Here is a 20007-nt window from a genome sequence, read left to right as displayed (position 1 = left end):
GTTGTGGAATCATGCTGAGTGGCTGCCTGTTATCCTTTTCCTGCCAGTCTCCTGCGTCAGGGTACCATCGCCAGTACCCTTGTGCCCATTTCGGTCACATCAGACAAGGGTGAAGAGGTCTCGGACGTACTTAAGTTCAAACAAGCCTGTGGGGGGAAAAAAAAGCAGCTTAGGGGAAGCAGACCCTTGAAAGTGCCTGGCTGAGGGAAGACTGCAGTGCGCCTATCTCAGATGTCATAGCAGAGAGGTTTCATAAAAACATGTAATTGCAGGGAAATGTTATAACTAACTGTGAGATAGATATACATCTGTGGACTTCATTACTGCTTAAGGTATTATTTGCTTATAATAGGATTTTCAAACCTGATTGTGAAATCTGTATTTAATGTAAACAGATGTTTGTTAGAGTTTGCAGTCGACCAGAAATGGCTCTGAGGTACTCACTCCTGTTCCTTCTAATTGCACTGTCTCCTTTGAAGCACAGATTGTAAAATCTTCAACATTAATTGATGATCAGGTTAACAGATTCCACAGGAAAGTGTACAGAAGACTCACGCTGGAAGAAGTGAGAGCTGAGAGTTACAGCAAGGAAAGAAAAGTTGTGGAAAAACAGCTTCAAGTGGGGAGTGATAGAAAAGAAAGCAGAAGAGGAGAGGACTAAAGGAAATTGCAGTGTTATGGTATTCCTTTGCCCAGCTGTCTGACTTGCTCATGTAGCACAGTTGGCAAGAAGGAACATGTGCTGTGTCTCCGTCACTGCATTTCACTCTGGCATTGTGACCTGAATCCACCTGGATCACTGGACTGGAGTGTTCAGGCATGTGTTCTGTTGTGGTGATTCTGTTGCAAGCACATTACATTTTGGAGAACTATTTGTTAGGCAGTTGGGTTGAGTGCTTAAACCACAGTAGGGAGGTTCACTCATCTGTTAGAGTTCTTATCAGGACAATATTTTGTGATAAATATGACAGTAAGTCTCAAGTGTGATTGTGGCATTTGTCAGAATCATTTTTGTAGATGTAACATGCTACAATATGGTAATAAAAGGTGAGTGCTGTACATTTGGTCTTTAACATACTGGGTTTGTGACATTGCTTAGTATACTAATTAACTTAGACAAATTTGTTTTAAATTTACATCAAAATATGAATTTGACCCTAAATTAATATAAACCAAATGTCAAATATGAGACACGAAGAAAAAATTCCTGAAGTTGTGTAGCTGTAAAGCAATATTTATACCAGCACAGAGAATTATTTAGTTGCCATATTACTTATTTGGATAATTTCAATTATATAAATGTTCCTTTTTACCTGTATGTATACATATATTCATCTTGCAAGTTCTAAGCATGAAGAAACAATGAAATACAAATTTGGACTCTATAATCTTGCTGACAGAATTTTTAGCTGTGTCAGTAAGAATAACTGATCCTATTACTAGAAAAGCTTTAGTATTTAGATTCGTCATTTATATAGTCTTTGTATTTACTTTTTAAACTACTGAAGCAACTAATTTGCATTAAAGCTTCTAGGAATGATTCTGTAAAAATGTGGTAAAAGGATGCTTGTCCATTAATAGATATTGTCAAATCTGTTGCAGGAAAGAGGTGTATAAAAGCCCTGTATAGAGGGTAACTTTTGTTTTCCTAACTTAGGAAGTTTGCTAAACTTAAACACTTCTAACAAATTATTTATTTCAATAAAGTCTCTCTGATCTTTCAGTTGAGGGGTAAAAAAAATCTAGATCTTTTTGTAGCATAGAAGCAGAATCGTGTATTAACATAAGTAGACCAGAACTGGGAAACATTTTTACCATTCTTCCTAAACTCAAACTCTTTTTAGAATTCCATGACAATGGGATATTATAACAGCAACATACTTCTTTCTATGAAACAGGAATTATGTGGGTTAAAAAAGCATGTGAAACACACCACAGTGTGCAGTTTATCAGCAAAAGCGGTTGAACAAATGTGGTGTTTTTTGGTTTTTTTCCTCCCTTTCTGCCTTTTGGGTGATTAGGTAAGTCTGATTTTTCTAAAAGATTAACATAATGCTTATAACTTTTTAGGCAGTGAAAGATTTCTAAGGTCACCATCAGATCGTCTTTTAAATACATCTCACAGACTTCCTATCTTGTCTGCTAGTGTATTTCAACCTTTAACTAAAAGTCTTTGAAGGCAGTAGTTTTGATCTTTTGAGACCCCACTTAGTGTCATCATGAGATGTTTTGTACTGATGCTATTGAAAATCCATCTGATTAGAGGAAACTGAAGCAAAGGCACCTGATATCATAAACACCATTACCCCAGGAATTTTCTGTAATTATACAGTATAAATATGACTTATCTTGTTGGCAATATTTTAGTTTTTAGCAATATGATTTTGTTCTGTATTGGGCAGGTAGTAGACAAAGTCTATTTCCAGTCTGGCAGCAATTGGGGAAGAATTGTAGAAGCATTGTTACGTCTTTCCATATTTTGAAGATCCATTCCGTGAAAGAGCCAAGCCCAGGGCCCTAATTCTCCAAGTCTTGGCTTCATATGTGAAAATAACTTATCTTTGACTTCAGTATTCAAACCAGAAGGAAGTGTGACTGTATCTAGTTGCTGTGGAGGAAAATATGTTGTGTATGCTCGGTGGGGCTCAAAATGATGGGTGTGGTAGACATACCAAATGAGAAGAGAAGGTGATTTTGTGCTGTGCTATCATTTTCCTTGCCCAGGCAGAGGTGTTTTTACTTTGTACTCAATAAAAAGCCTTTTTTCTTGCTTGCACATGATTAGAATGTACAGGACTGTGTCTTAAGCTAATTAGTTAAGAAAATAACACTACTTGTAAGTATTTTAAAAATATGAAGTGAAACTATCCAAATATTTCATAGTTAGATTGTCAAGTTGTGTATGACAAATGCATGTTCTTTTACAAATAAATTAACAACAAGGATTATTGAATCCCACTCAGCATATTTCACTTCTGCTTCCTGGGCTAGAAACAGTATCTCAAGAAATGCATTTTCCATTTTGGTTGCAGTGGAAGAGTAGAGTTATGTATTTATTCTTTGACATAAGATTCCATTAGTCACAGTGCACTAATTAGTGTAGGCTATGAAATTCTGTGTACCCTCACTAGTGGCAGAGACAAGGAACACTCTTCTAATACATGGCAAAAAAAAAAGCGAAAACACTAGTAAATGAGTGCTTCTATACTGAGGTATATTTTTGCTAATTATAAGTAATTAAATTAATTTTACACCTGTAATGTTTTGTTCTCGTTCAGGAAAACATAGCTATTCCTGGTTACTGAGTTTCCCTTTTACTTGTAATGTCTTTCTGTCACTAGGAAGAGTAAAAGTTCTGTTTTGTGGGGGTTTTTTTGTTGTTCGTTTACCTATAGCTAAGGTTGTGTTTAAAAAATTTGGCTTACATATACCTGTGCAGCATGGTTTAGTTATGTGAGTCACCTTTTATCTTTATTGTTCCTTGCTTCTTGAGGGAGGTGGAGAGCATTGTAGGGAAGGATCTAGCATAGTGCGTTTGTGAAGGGAGAAATTGATCTTCAGAATTTTGACAACAAATGTAAGTTTTGAGATAAGAGATTTCTTGTAAAGGTGAAATTTTTTGTTTTACTCAGGAAATTTATGACTCAGTAAAGCTAGAGGTTGAAGTGGTTACGGCAAACTAATGAAAAGATGACCCACCAAGGTATCCACTGATACTTATTCTAGAAAGGGGTAGATAAAAACCCCCTGTCATACCTCAGTAAGACTAACAGCAGTGTAATCTTTAAAATACATTTGACTGCTTATGAATCAAGTCTTTGTAAGAGAAGTGCTGCCTGCTAGGTTGGATGATTTCAGCAAAGACACTTTAAAACTGCAATTGTTTGACTGCTTCCTGATGTGTTTTTAGACGATATTCTTAATATAGGGTGTCTTTTTTTTTTTTTTTTTTTCTCTTCTTTAGATAATGCTGGGTGCATTTTTGTTAATGTTTAGTTCAGGTAAGGTGCGTGCAATTCGGAAGTGATTCTCCCAGGCATCCCAATTTACCAGACTTTGGTTTGTGTCTTGAAGTGGTCTTAGAGTGCACAAATTCGATTCCTTTTGGAAGAAACTAGATCAAGCAACACAATTCAGCTGCAGCTGGGTGTTCAGTCACAGACCCAGCCTGGAACTAATCTGTCAATCCACCCCGAAACCCGAAGTGTGTATGTCAGATCATAAGCATCAACTGATTTGCTTTATAAATTGACTCCAATTAGCTTATCCATATGTTAGCTGTTAGTGTGTCTCAGGAGAACTCATTTGACATGTAGCACCACAATATTGTGACCTCTGAGGCGGTGGGAAAAGGCAGTAATAAAAGCAGAAATGGCATTTAACATTATTGCTTTAGCAAGTGAAAAACTAAACAAGCAACCAACCCCATCGTTTGCCTGCACTTCATATTTTTTTTCCACTTTTCAATTGAAAGGTACAGTGTCAGGAGTTTTTTAGTTTGTTTTGGAACTTTGGGAGAATGTGTACCTGTAACACTTGAAAATCAAGAAAATTCAACTGTACTTAAGGAAAAGATACTACACTTCCCCGTGGTATTTTCTGGTCTTTGATTCCACTAAACTGAATAAAACACTCATTTGGTTAATGTTAAAAGTTAATTTATAGAAACCTCAAGCTCTTTTGAAAATAAATGTTGTGAAATGTAATTAAGGGCCTTCCGTGGTAAACATGGAATCTTATCCCTTCATTAAGAAATTAGCATCTGAGGGGGTCTTTGATAAATCTAATAATATAACCTTTTTCTTTAACTTGGTGGGGGAGGTAACCAGTAAGTGTTCAACTGATTTGAACATGGTTAAACTAAGATTACTCATGATTTATCTTGTATCAGTTTGAAGTTAAACACAGGATGAAGCCTACAGTAGTTCAACTTTACACCTAACTTTTGTTATGTGTGAAAACACCCTTTTATAATCACTGATAGTTTAACATTGTTTCCAGAATAATTTTCAATAACAAATAAAAGTTAAGCAAATCTTGATTTCATATTGTGTTCTTGTATACACGCCTTACTTGAAGAACTTTTCACTTTATAGAGCTATATTGTGTCAACTATGACAAATACATGTTCTGTGTGCCTGTATAATTATCTCTGTGCTGGAACAGGGGTATTGTAAGGCGGTGTTTAGTGATATGTAGGTTTTATACTAATATGGTGCAAAAACCTGTAAATCACAGAATCACAGAATATTAGGGATTGGAAGGGACCTCAAAGATCATCTAGTCCAACCCCCTGCCGGAGCAGGAACCTAAATGAGATTACACAGGAAGGCGTCCAGGCGGGTCTTGAATGTCTCCAGAGATGGAGACTCCACAACCTCCCTGGGCAGCCTGTTCCAGTGCTCCGTCACCCTCACTGTAAAGAAGTTCCTTCTCAAGTTTAAGCGGAACCTCCTGTGTTCCAGCTTACACCCACTGCCCCTTGTCCTACCATTGGGCATCACTGAGAAGAGCCTGGCTCCATCCTCCTGACATTCGCTCTTAACATATTTATATGGGTGAATGTCAGTACTATTGCAATATTAGCTTTTTTGGACTTGTGTTGTGCCTCTGTTCCTTCCCACTGCAGGGTAATGGCCTTGTGTGCTTGCTTTCTAGGGAAACTGGAGGTGGATGTACCGACCAAAGGTGATGATGTTCCTTTCTGTCCCCTGCACAATGTCAAAGCCAAGTTGCTGTGTGGGGACTGAGTATGTATTGTACAGGTTGTCCAGTGAGCCTCGAAAAAGAGAGGCTCTTTTTGGGATCATCCTGGTGGGATGTGGGAAGTGACAGAGGAAGAATTTCTATACTCTGCAGCATACATCACAGGCTGAAATCTTCCAAGTCTAGATCCCAAGCCCAGTCAGTCCATCTTGGCTGATGGAGAGAGACAGACTCCGCTTCTGCTTTAAACATCTGTTGTCCTCTCATCCACAAGATCCTATGGCACCATAAGGGTTGGTACTGTTGCAGTGCTTGCCCTCTGCATCTGTATTTGCATAATGTCAGAGTCAGCTGGGACTGATAATGTGCACTGTAATGCTGAATGGGAAACCTTTTCTAGCAAGGGATAGTTAGGTTTTAAAATAGCTTTCACAGGTGGGGTGTGAACGTGCATTTTAGCATACTTTTTCAAGCCCCTGCTGCGTGCTGTTTTCACTCTTTGCAACCAACACACTACACAGTATAAACGATTACTTTGGGAGGAGGAATAACATCCTTTATGATAGACAAAGAGAGCTGTAGAGGGAAGTCTGAGTAGCTTTAGGGTTTTTATATCAGCATAAAACATCCATGCTGGTTTGTAGTAATAAAATATTCATAAAAAACTATATTGAAACATAAGTAATGCCATGTTTTGAAAACATGTGAAAGTCTAAGCCTTGAATGAAACAGCCTTGAATAACCATAAAACCATAACTATACTGGAGTATTTTAGCATGTCTTTCTAATTGCCAAGTCAGGATCTTTATTGTGCTAGAAAACTAAATACAGGTTCAGGTCTGTATAAACCAGAAACATCAAAGTTTATACCATAATATCCTTCCTTCCAAAGACAGAATATAGCAGGTATTCCACTCTAGCCTTGAAAAGAGAAAGAATTTCCTAAAAGCCTGCTCTTCAATTTATTTATTTTTAAAGTAGAGATTTTAACAATAGCATAAAAAGGCCTCCAATGTTCCTTTTTTTCTAGTTTATTTGTAAATAATATCCACCTTGCCAGAGCTCACTGGTGTATTTCAATAAGGCTGCAAAACTAAATGTTCAGAAGTTGTGGAGTTCTTTAATCTTAAATGAGGCTTTGTACCCCTTTTCCTTACCACCACCATCACCATTTGAGACCAGCTTCTAAAGTAGTAAGCCCTGCAGCCAAATCCCCAGAATAGGAGACTATCATAATTGCAGGGGATACTGATGAAAAGCCCCTGGGGCCGTGTTGTGCATGGAGCAGAGCTGTACTGTCTCACTGGTGGAGTTACACTGTCTTTTGCTCTATTCTGATTAAAGTTGGTACTTCCTAATGGGCCTTTGACCATGTGTTTCCAGTTTCAGAACTACTCAGCCAGATTGTGTAACCACTTGCAATGTCTGGTCACGTCATGGCAGATACCACATCATAGAGTTTCATTTTAATTTTATATATTTTGATACAGTGCTAATTTTAATTCTAACCCTGTTCTCCATATCAGTAATTAATCTGTGAAATCTTGCATGCTGCTTTTAATGCAGTTTATTATTTTGATTTAATTTTATTGTTGTAATATCCAGGGCTATTTGTTACATCTTTGGTGTAAAGAAATAACTGTTTGGGAAGGAGTTGCATCTGTTTTTAAGATTCTTTGCTGTATGCTATGTGCTATTTTAGCTTCACTTAGGCCTGACTTTAGGCTGGAATATTCATGTGCATGTATTAGTTTGATAGAGGACATATATATGAGAGAGAGAGAGATATCAGTGTTGTTGTATGCAGCAAAAAGGATTTAGAGTTAGATACAGTTCCTTTTCTCTAACAGCAATCAGTGTAAGAGCTTATAGAAAACTGGGGTTTTTTGTTCTCTGAATTTTCAAGAGTTGAGGTTTTTCTGTCTCTAAATAAAAAAGCTCTCTTTCCTTTGAAACCCAATGTTTATCGGTTGGAACCACGGAATAATCAAAGTTGCCTTCTCTGACTTCTTTTTGAGGATCAGACACAACAGATTTTTTGGGCAAAGTCTGTAGCATTTATAATGCACACCAACACTAGCTGTACTGGGTTGTCTTTTATTTTTACAAAGTTCAAGATATTTAGTGAAACACTTTGAACATTTTATGTTTTCAGTGTAAGTGAAACAGACCAGACTCTTTGCTTCCTATGAACAATCTGCATTTCTTAACTTTTTCTGAAATGTGCTACAGTATGAAAATTACACTTGTTAAGAGGAGCTCACCATTTGACTTTGTATCACCTGCTTTGCAATATTATATTAATGTAGTTGTTATTAAAGGAGCTTCACTCTGAAAATAGTAAATACAGAACATTAGAACACTGTAATTGCATGAAAATACATGAAAATGATAGAACTTACTTAGAGATGTTTTTGAACAGAACATATTTGGAAACACATCTCTCTAAGGTGTTTTGGATTATGTTGAAATAATTTTATGGTGGTACTGGGTTTTTATTATAAGTATGTAAGTATTAAGTTGTGGCACAGAAGACTTGCTGTCTGCTTTAAGACCTGTGTGAAATGGTTTTGTGGGCAATTGAAACATTCTGAGAGTGCAAATCAACAGACAACTCAAAGGACTGATTTTTCTGCGTTCATGGCTAATATTATCCTACCTACAAGCTTGTCTTTGCATTAAGCAATAGACTAACTAAACAAGTTTGGCTGTTTTGCCAGGTATGATTGTGTAGCTGGGTCACAAACTCCACTTTCTCCCCCACTCCAGGGTACAGGCAGGAACATGTTTCATCTGTTTTCAATATTTAATCCCTCATTTATTTTTGTTTTCCTCCCTCCAGACTAGAGACAAGCTTCAGTGTAAGTAGGTTTAGTAAATCTGAAGTCTTATGGTCTGAGAACTGAAGATACTAGTTTGGTGTCAGCAAGGTCTGTAGTTGTAAACAGGTTTTGGGAGAGGGGGTTTGATTGTTGGTTGGTTGGTTTTGATCATTTATCCTTGTCCAGAAACTTCACTTTTTTTTTTGTCCACTAGTTACATTCACTGTGTGTATAGTTGTGTAGTGTACTAATATTTTACTGCTTTTGATTTTTCTAGGGCGCCAATGCCTCAGCTTTGGAGAAAGAGATTGGTCCAGAACAATTTCCAGTCAATGAGCACTATTTTGGTTTGGTTAATGTAAGTTTAAGTCCATAACTTCATTGCTTTGAAATGCCAGAAGTGGATTTGTTAAATTACAAGACTGTGACTGAGTCAATAATTAAAAATATTGTTTATACATACTTAATGATATTCAATATTCAGTGTATTCAATGATACACAATATTCAGTGTATTTGTTGAAATATGTAACTGAAATAATAGTTGAAATTGGACTGTGTATTTAATACTTTATTTCATTTTACTAATTGTATTTTTTAATTCACTTTCTTGCTATTAAAATGTATAAGTATTAAAAAAAAGCTGTTCAAAATATGTAGCTTGTAGTTCATAATATGCCAATCTAAGTGAATAAATACAGTAAAGGAAAAAAAATCAGTGAAAGACTGTTGAATATATGAAGTGTTCATATCTGGTATTTGTATTAAGATTTAAAAAAAAATACTGGTCCCAAAGGAGAAAGCAGTGGTGGAAAAAACATACTGAACTGTTCGATTCAATCATTAGTTTTAAGGAATAATTTACATTTTAATTTCTGTTATTACCCATGAGAAGTATATCTTGTTAGAAATTGTGAATTTCATTCTCAAATGAAATATTAAATTATTTTCTTTATTGGAGCTTCAGAAAGTACATATTTAAACCAAGCTGATTTAACAAGAGCTATTGTCTTGCGTTTCTTAATGAAACTAATTACTTCTAATGGTGTCCTGCTACTATAACGTATGTCTCTATGTCTAGGTTCTTAGCACTGACATAGAGTCAAGAGTCTGCAATCCGAGTATGCACTGTAGAGTCAGTAAACACTCTTACTGATAAGCTGACTTACATGCATCTCAAATGCTGTGACTTAAATTAGTAATTTTTTTTTTCCTTCCTAATGGAAGTTGAAATACCTCCAAAATGATGGATTGTTTCTCTGAAAAGAGGAAACATGGTAGTTTAACTGTTAATACTTGTTGTTAGTTCTGTAGCAGAGCTTAGGCTTTCCATCAAAACTGTTCTTATCTTTTCTCAAATCTGTTATTCTGTTGAGAGGTAAGCTGTTTTCCTAGTTTCTTGTCCAAATCCACAGAGGATTTAAGACTTAACAGTAATATATATGTATATAAAAGATATATTATACAATATAACATACATATATTGTATTCTTTCTAATATATAAAGAATATAAACAAATTCTGGCTTTCTGTAGTCCAGAGGGAATAGGAAATTTGAGGGGAGATTTGTCTTCAAGTCATGGCGCAAAACCATACACATAAGCGGCAGGAAGCTAAGATATTTCAGAGTGCTCTTAACTTTCTGTGTAGTACAGGAATGTTGCTTATTTTAGCTTCAAACAATAAAATTTTATGGACCAAAATTCTTTGAGTTGTAATGGATAGTAAAATGGGATTCCATTACATCTCTGGTACACTGGGGCTGTGTTTTTCAGGTACAGTGGCTGGCTAAGGACATTTGGTAATGTTGTTGCTTGGATGGTTTTTAGATCTGTTATACAGATTGTATTTAATAACACAGTATGTTTATGCCATAAATGTGTAATAAGCTTGCAGAATTTAAATCTATCAGGAAAAGGAAAGGTAGTGATCTCTTCATTAGGAAACTATGGCCAGTGGCCATTCAGAAACAAAATGATAATTAAAATAAATATTAGATAATTAAATAATAAATTAAGAGTGCTGTTAGACTGAGAAGTGTTAGAAATCACAGTTTTTGCCTTTATTGATTTCTCTAACTGTTTTCTAGCAATTACAAGAAGTGAAGCTCTTAGAGATTCATTAAATTTACTGCTGAATTTTTCTAATTTGTTTATCAATTTTGTTTGTCCTAACTTTTTCCAGAGTAGTGGAAAAATTGAGATACTGTGGAAATCAGTAGCTGTCTCCTAACTGTGTGGTAGCTAACCATTTGAGGTGTCTGGAATGCAGGACAGGATTTTAGATAAAGACAACAATTCTGAAATAGAGATCTGTCAATGGTAAATGTAGCATTTATCCAGAGCTATTATAAAAGAAGAGAAGGGAGAAGCACTATCTTATCTCCTCTCCAGCTTTGTGATAGAATCTAGGGGTTATTCAGAGGATGTGCTGAAAGGACAATTTGAGAGGTAAGAGAAGAATTAAGACAGGGCAATTATGGGAAGCATATGGAAGACCAGATGGTTGATGGATTGTTTGATTCTGTCAATGAAAGCCCTAAATAGAAAATTCAGCTTAGGCTTGAAAGGACATCAGCAGGAAATATTTAAGATCTGTGGTAAGATGAAAATGTTAGCAGTATGATGTCCCCTGCACATGGACAGTCAGGAACATCAGGTCTGCCTATCGTTCTTCTTTCCCTTTACAGTGCAGTAATGCAAATGAACATGCTTCCCAAATTAAATCAATTATTTTATCCAGTGAGTATGAAATAATGAACTTCAGCAGTTTACCAGACTTCTAGAACAGGAAGTTTGGTTATTCAGTCTCTTGCAATGGATCTCTGTGTTTTGGAGAAATCCTTTTTATTGGCATGGCCCAGTGCAACAAATAAAAGTTGTCAGAGCTGCCGACGCATCAGAACTGGGAGGAACTCTAGTGCTGCACAAAGACAGTGCTCTAAGCAGATCTAAGTTCTTGTAGATCACTTGTTTGTTTTTGTAGATCTGTGGTGTCTGACAACCAGATTTCTTCCCAGTTGTATGTTGCATCAGAAGAGTAACCTAGAAGGCTATAAGCCTCAGTCAGTGTGTGGTGGTTTTGTTGCAGCCTTCCTGCTTGTCCTTTTTTTTTTTTTTTACTTACAGGTTTGAGTGTTGTAACTTTGATTTCAGAATTTTTTAAAAAATAGACATGTATGGGAAACATAGAGTGCAGTATTTTGTGAAAGGAAATAATCTGAATTCTCAGAATTTAGAACAAAAGAACAATATGAACTGAAAGAAAAGAGAAAATTTATTTTTTCACTTCTCTTAGATATGCACATCTTAAGATGATCCTCACAGAAACAAGAAGGCAAGCAATAAACTGGTTGAAAACACAGGTTAAAATAACTCTACCCTATATAATCTCTATTACCTTCCCCTGAATGAGATCGAGGAGTTTCAGTAGCCTGTACAGGCTGACTGTTAAAAATGACAATGACGGTCTTCCTTAGAGTTCTCTACTGTTATTCTGAGGCAGACTTCTCAAGTGTTTCATTTTCCTACAATTATATTTTGAATAAAGCTAGCTAATTTCTAAAGCTAGCTAAATATCCTTCTTGTTTTGAATAGTTTGATGTGCTTCCAGTGCTGTGCATTTTCACGTTTCAGGGTGATGTTGGCGTGTTTACGCTGTCACTACAAAACATAGAGATTATGGTTCCAAACTTCTTATTCCACAGTGCTGCACTTGGACATCTCCTGACAAGTGCTGCACTTCTGAGGCAGCGCTAGCTGTAAAGTGAGGGGAGAAGGGAGGTGTCAGCCAGGTTAGCCACAAAGCTGAGTGTTGAAGAAGCAGAATTAGAAAGCAAAGGAATAAGTGTTCAGTGACTGGTAGGAGGATGGGGAGACTGGAGCAAGGTCTTGGGTGTTTTCTGAATGGGAGATGTGCTTTTGTATTGGAGTCAAAGATGGGAAGTAATAATGGTGGTAAGGCCACCGTTTGTTCAGGTAACACATTCTCCTATTTCCTCAGTCTAGAAGCCTCCCCACCTTTTCCCCTTTGTTGTTTAGTACATGTACCATTATAATTTTTTAATGAGTGGAAGCTTTTATTTTAAAAAGATTTTAGGTTTTGAAGTGATTAAGATTGATGCTTTAGATATGAAACAAATGTGAACTAATTATATTTTCTTCAGGAGTTTGTTTTCAAAGAGTCTTCTGTTGCCTACTGTCTTTCTGAATTTAGTCAAAGAAAACCTTCCATGAACTTAATCTGCTTGCTTTTATTTCCTACCCACAGGCATGTAGGTTAATATACATTCCTATTAATCTCCTGAATTTTGTTCAGTGGTCTGAGTTCTCTGTTGATTCATATTTTGGCCATCTCTCACTGCGTGCTCTCACTGTGTGTTTGCCATTCTAATTAATTTATCATCAGATAGTTCCTTTTTAAAATTGGAATGTCGTGAAACTTCTAATTTGCTACCTTTTCATCTTTTGACACTTGCTGTAGAAATTTTAGCACTTTTCCCATTTGGTTTAATTTTAAGAACTTTCTTAACATTTTAATGTAGTTCTCCTTTTATGGCTATTTCTAGTTATAAAATCATAAATAGTTAGCTTACAATACTAAATGTTTTGACATAAATTACTGTGTGAGTTCATCTGCTTCCTTTAAGAAAAAAAAGCCCTAGTTTTCCTTTTAAGTTTGTTGACCTCTTGAGTGTAAATTTGGACCACAGAGAAGCTAATATAAGTATTTTCCCTAGCTTAAAGAAATAAATTTAAAGAATTTCCTCACTTCTTAGCATGGAGATCTTTGGGCTTTTTAATGTGTGTGTGTATATATATATATATATATTTTAAATACAGTTCTTATTCTTTGAGTGTGTCTTGGGTATTTAGAAAGTAGTTCTTCATATTTCATTAATTTTAAATAAAGGAAAACAATTTACTTTCCAGTTTTCTGACTAAATTGCATGGTGCTCTTGTTTGTCATTGTCTTAAGCGGCAGAGAACAAAAAACAATTACTTCCCTGTTATTCCTAAGATGTAAAAGCTTTTCGTTCTTTTTCTCTGTTGAAAGACCCTGCTATTAAAATATCTCTAAATGCACTCTTTGCTATGTAACAGTCTCCCCATTGCAATATAATCTTAGAATTTGCTACATGTATATGCTACTGTCTTTATATAAAACATAAATATGTACATTATTTTCACATTTTACAGAATGTGTGTAGCAGGTATGGGCTTCAATTTGCAGGTTGGGTGACTGCAGCTGAAAGGTTGGATTACTTGCTGAGTGCCTTATAAAGATTTTTCTCACATTTTCAGTGTTAGATAGTAGGTTTCCCTGGAGGAAGGCAACATGAAATGAGAGTGGCTCTATCCACTGATAGCTTGTGATGCCTTCAGAGAGGTGATGAGGAGGTTTGCAGTATTGGGGTGAGCTGGAGATGGTATCGGTGATCACAAGGCTCAGGTGCCCAAGAACTGGAAGAGTCTGGGGAAGAGGGACATCTGTGAGCGAACAGTGTGCTACAGTGGCAAAGCAAGCCAACAGGATGCTGGGTTGCATCAACAAGGGTATCACCAAGAGAGATAAAGAAGGCATTATCCCACTCTTCTCAGCGCTTGTCAAGCCACACCTGGAATACTGTGTTCAGTTTTGATCCCCGCTATACAAAAATGATGTGGACAGGCTGGAGAGGGTCCGGAGAAGGGCCACGAAGATGATCAAAGGACTGGGAAGCCTGCCATATGAGGAAAGGCTGAGAGACTTAGGGTTTGTTCAGCCTTGAGAAAAGAAGGTTTAGGGGAGACCTCATCACTATGTTCCAGTACTTACAGGGTGGTTACAAAGAAGGTGGAGACTCCCTTTTTACAAGGAGTCACATGGAAAAGATGAGGAGTAGCGGGTACAAGTCACTTCTAGTGAGATTCCAATTGGACACAAGAGGAAAATTTTTCACAATGAGAATGATTAGCCTTTGGAATAATCTCCCCAGGGAAGTGGTGGATTCCCCAGCATTGGACACTTTTAAGATTCAGCTGGACAGGTTGCTGGGCCATCTTGTCTAGACCATGCTTTTGCCAAGAAATGTTGGACCAAGTGATCCTTGAGGTCCCTTCCAACCTGATATTCTATGATTCTTTGATTCTATGATCTGGAGCATCCTGGTACAAAGTGCTGACTCTGCTTGCCCCATGTCAGTTCAGTGTCTTGCCTCCTTCAAAATGTGCATCCTTTTCCTTTCAGTCTCTATGTGAAAATACCACTGGTGCCATAGCTTTGAATCCTAAGCAAGCCACGTTGTGTTGTTTTAAGAAAACTTCCGAGTGCCGATCCCGTCACCCTAAAATGAGAACGGAAAATGTAGGAACAGGTTAAAGCAGTTATTTCTGACTTCAATCACAACTAATAAGATTTGGAGAATCAAATATCTGAAGTGTCTGAGAAGCTCTCAATTTACAGATGAATTTCTTCACAGTACAAGGTCATGCTGTGTCTGTTCTTTACTCGTGTGGTTGACTTGTAATAGATGGATAGATATTTTTACCTGGGCACATTTTGGGAGCTGTGAAATTAATGGTATTTGCTGAACGTTTTGACCCAAGTAAATGTAAAATGTTACTAATCTTTACATGTGAGACAAAATTATAAAGTATTGTTCAAATTTACCTAGGTTTTTCTTGCATTTACTTACAGCGTACTTGTTAATCCTTTGTGAAACAGAAATATGCTTTACTGTCTTGAAGTCAAGCAGAAATGACTTGCAGAAAATCTGCCCCTGCTTATACATTCTCTTATACTTTGGATTTAATTTTACCTCTCTACAGTAATACAATGCAAGCTAATAAATCTCTCTCTTATTTTATAGTTCGGGAATACATGCTACTGCAATTCAGTTCTTCAGGCACTTTATTTTTGTCGACCATTTCGAGACAAAGTCTTAGCATACAAGAGTCAACCAAGAAAAAAAGAGAATCTCCTTACATGCTTAGCTGATCTCTTCCACAGTATAGCCACCCAGAAGAAAAAAGTTGGAGTAATACCTCCCAAGAAATTTATAACAAGGTTACGAAAAGAAAATGGTAACTTTTTTTCCTTTTCCTGTGCAATAATTAGAGCAATTATAATTTAATTCTGAAGGTGACGTAGTGGAATACCTACATATTTCTTATGCATGGAAAGTCTTCTTGGTCCTGCAGTATAAAGAAGAGGTGACCCTAGAACAAGGGTGTAACCATGGAGCTGTTTTGAGAGAGAATCCTTGTCTCTCTTGTAGAACTCAGTGTATTGTCAGTGGCTGCTTACGAAATTGCTTACTGATTTTGCCTATCTATGAATTGTATTTTTTTAAGCAAAATTCGCTGTAAAGCTTTTGTTCTCTGTTTAAAAAAAAACACTTCTTTGAATGCAGGAATCGGTCTCAAACTGAGTGCGTGGAAAGGACATTAAGACTTCCCTGCAAGAATCTAGCTTAAAAACCCACAAATTTTTAAATTCATTTAGAATTTATGCTATACTTAGCATACTTTTTAAAGGATTAATGAATTTTTAAATCGCTAATTTTCTTAGTGTAATTGATATCCTAAATTTCAAGAGATTTCCAGAGATTTTTAACATTTCTTTTTTATCTGCATGGCTAATTGGTCAAAACATTTTAGAAAATAATTTGATGTTAAAATATAAATGAAACTTTGTAACCTACTACTCAATTTGGATACACTTTTATAAAAATATAGCATTTTTTTCTAAAAAATAGCCACTACATTTAAATAAACTGTATGAGGTACCGTATTTAATACTGCTGCAATAGACATGTTCATACTGTTGTAGTCTCTCCAAGACTATATATGCAGGCTAAAAAAGTGTTTAAATGTTATGACGACCATATCTGTAGCAAAAACAAGAAATAAAATATTATAATGACATCGCTAGTTTGAAGTGACCCCTCCAGCAAATGCACACCAGGAGTTGTAATAATATTGTTAAAAAACAGCTCTCAGGTAATGTACAATCTCTTACCTATGCAGCATAGAAAACTGTAATTCAGTTCTTCAGTAAGTATACTTGAGTAAGTATGCTTGAATATTGATGTATTTACATAAATAGTTCAATTAACGTTGACTAACTATGACAAACATGGACAATGGTTCAAATGGAAAGCAGAAAGTAAACCACAGGAACCATTAAGTTCTTTGTAGAAAGTGTTCTTTTTAGTGCTTAATTATGTCATGACACTAAATTTTTAAGCAGGAGAAAGCAATTGGAAAATCTTTGTAAGAGAAATCAGATGTGAAAGTTCAGCTCTTACGGGCTTTTGAGGTCTGTTTTAATGATGATACTCTCACCTTTTCTACAAATAAGTGGCTAAATTGTCAGGCAACGATTACATAGATATCATATATACTATTAAGTGCTTATTGTAAAAGTAAAATTTTGAGCTTTAAAGAGTTAGTTAAAGAATCAGGTAGGTATGCAACACTGTTCCAGTCAGTATCCAGCTATACCAGGGTGATGACTGAGAACATAATCTTAATGTGTTCCAGACTACAATGTTGCAATTCTATCTTTATTTTCAAAGTCTGAATACAACATACATGTATTAATGACCTTAAGAAGCAGCGACTGGCTTGAAGTCAGCTGAAGATATGCTGTTATGTTTGCTTAAGTTTCTTCTTATGCTAAAATGAAGAATGTGTAGCTTTCATTCAGTTGTACTTGATACTAATTTACTACTAGGCACATAGCACTGTGAGGTCCATAATATAACACCGTGAAGAATCTCTTGAAGTATTTTACCTCAAGAGACTTGTAGCTCTTGTTCTGCCTTGACTTAATTGATTAAATAAACACCTTACAGTTGGCTAGATTCAGAGCTGAACTTACTCTTGCTTCTCAAAAATAGTGCAGTAGCTCGTTAAATAAACTATTTGGTTCATACTCTTGGCTGACCTATTGTACTACTTAAGCTCTACAAATCATCTAGATTGGCATCAAATTCTCCATACTTTGCTAATAACTCAGTTGTTTTTTTGTTTTTTTTTTTTCTATTTGAAGTTTACTCCTGGATGCTATCAAGTGAATGATGGTAAAGCTTCCGTGTAGTCCCTGTACACACTTCAAAACTAAACTTCCACTGAGTATCTTTTTCATTCATCTTTCCAGTTCTTTGGTACTATCCCTTCACTAAAGGCCAGTTTCTTAGTATATTCTTGTACTTCAAGCAAATTGCAAGTTATCATTAACTGAAGTAATTTCACATTAAAAGACTTGTACGGTATTAGCCAGTGACATAGAATGCTTTTTAAATTGTCAGGTGAATTTCCTTGTAACAATTCACGGTCAGAGAGAGAAGTAGTGACTTTTACTAAATCTGATTCAATTCCTTTTTTATTTTCTTAGTCGCATTCCTAATGTGAGGATTTGTAGCAGCAGAGGATTTCTCCGGTTGATATCCCAGGAGACTGCAATAAGCGATGTTTTGAGGGTAGTAGCAATTTGAACATAGACAGGAGTAGATTTGTAAGAAAGAGAGTTCAGCTTTATGCTTTAATCTATGTCGTTGCTATACATTCCAAGTATATGCCAGGGAAACTGTTCCCCTTCCACTGAATTAATCCTAAAACTATTATGCTTAGAAATACTGACAAACTGAGGACATGAAGCAGAAAGCATAGTGAACCCATTATTGTCTATCCAAAAAGTCTACCAGTAATAAAGATGCCACATAGACCAGTCTCCAGAAGCAATATTTCAGATCTTGAGAGACAAATATTTTATTACTTGAAGTCCTAATTTGAAATGTGTTTGCTCTTACTGTGGCTAAAACTTTAGGCTAGTTTGACATGACTCCTACAAAACTACCTTACTTAAAGAGCTTTGAGAAATCAAATGGTTGTTTAAAAATATCAGTATCTTTAAGTTTTCAGTCTTAATCTTATTTTCATTTCTAGTATTGATGACACTGTGCTTATGACAGAGCAGCAGTGGACTTAAAACCCTAAAAGTGAAAATTAAGCAATGTTTTGAGCATTACTGTTTATGTTCTTCCTGTGATAGAACATATAGGCAATGAAACGTTTCCTGTCATAAGTTCTCAGATCATTTCTGGAAAATATCAACATCTGATGCCACTTGAGATGCCCTCTGTTATCCAAGACATTGACCTAAGCTTGGCAGAGATAGCATAGTCTCTATAGGAGGTCCAAATCATCATGGACTGGCATCTGGAAGCTGCATGGATAAGCGATAATATTCAGGTGGCACTATATGTACACCTATGTTTAAATAGTTGAATCATGCCCTAGTTTTCTTGCTTTCTTGGTTCCCTTTTCTGTTAATACTGATCAGCTGCAAGATTTCTGTGAAAGTAAGCTAAGTTGCCCTTCCCTCCTCCCACCCTCTATATTTTTGGTTTAGTTTATGGAGTACGCATTTTGGGTTGGTGTTATATTGTCATGAATAATTCTAGATGTGAAATAAAGACTGGTTCTGGAATTCAGCTTCTTTTAGAAAACTTTTTTGTAGTATGGCACTCACTGATTAATTAAAACAATCTGTTGTTTTATCTTGTAGAGCTTTTTGATAACTACATGCAGCAGGATGCACATGAATTCTTAAACTATCTATTAAATACAGTTGCGGATATCTTGCAAGAGGAAAGAAAACAAGAGAAGCAAAATGGTCGCCTACCTAATGGCAGCATCGACAATGAAAATAACAGCCCACCAGACCCAACCTGGGTTCATGAGATCTTTCAGGGAACATTAACTAATGAAACCAGATGTCTTACATGTGAAACTGTAAGTCTGTATATACTTTGTATAATGAATTTTTCCACGTTTCAGAACTTCATGTTCCATGATTCATCTTTCTCAATAGACTGGCATACTAGATTAGTTTCTTTCTTTAGAAATCTTACATTCATATGAACTTTTTTTTTCTTTTTTTTTCCTTTTTTTTGTTAGTGAGGAAATTTCATCAGCTGATGCATGAATTGTAGGAAAAGGCTTTTGGTCAATATTGGGAAAATGCCCAACTGAATTTTTGTCAGTGGATCGTAATCAACTTCAAAATTAGATTAAAAAATTCTAAATTGTTGTATTCCTAAGAGCAATGAAGCCTGCTGCTTGGGTATGTGGAGTTCTCAAATTTAATGTCTTAATAACTGAATATCACGCTTAGTGATACATTCCATAAATAAATATTCTGAATAATTTTCCAATTATTTATAGTTTTTAAATTTAAAGCCACTGAAATCAAGATACTATAGTTGGCTTTGACACTGAGACAGTAGACTGGGATTTTCAAAGAACGTAATTTAAAGTAAGAAAAGTAATCCTTTCCTAAATGTCTGTCCACAGGAATTCTTCTAATACAGAAGAAATAAACTCCTTTGAGTTAGCTATACTATTTTTTTTTTTTTGAGAATAGTTCTACAATAAGAGAAAGCGTAGATTTCAGAAAAACTTATAATTGAATTTACCTGCTTGCGAAAAGCA

General features: G+C 35.9%; 1 protein-coding gene across 1 annotated transcript; it reads left to right on the top strand.

Moving 5' to 3' along the window:
• Nucleotides 1-1034: 1034 nt before the first annotated feature.
• On the top strand, nucleotides 1035-19308 carry LOC104519941 (ubiquitin carboxyl-terminal hydrolase 12; the record flags this gene model as incomplete). The annotated part of the gene is made up of 6 exons (XM_029085179.1): nucleotides 1035-1047; nucleotides 2071-2147; nucleotides 3396-3443; nucleotides 8806-8886; nucleotides 15378-15591; nucleotides 19082-19308. Coding segments are annotated over exons 1-6 (660 nt in total), but the record flags the coding sequence as incomplete, so codon positions are not given.
• Nucleotides 19309-20007: the final 699 nt, after the last annotated feature.

The sequence above is a fragment of the Antrostomus carolinensis genome, unplaced genomic scaffold, assembly GCF_000700745.2.
Source record: "Antrostomus carolinensis isolate BGI_N321 unplaced genomic scaffold, ASM70074v2 scaffold13205, whole genome shotgun sequence".
Lineage (NCBI taxonomy): Eukaryota > Metazoa > Chordata > Aves > Caprimulgiformes > Caprimulgidae > Antrostomus > Antrostomus carolinensis.
Note: the sequence above shows the minus strand (reverse complement) of the source record. Positions and strands in the feature narration are given on the sequence as shown.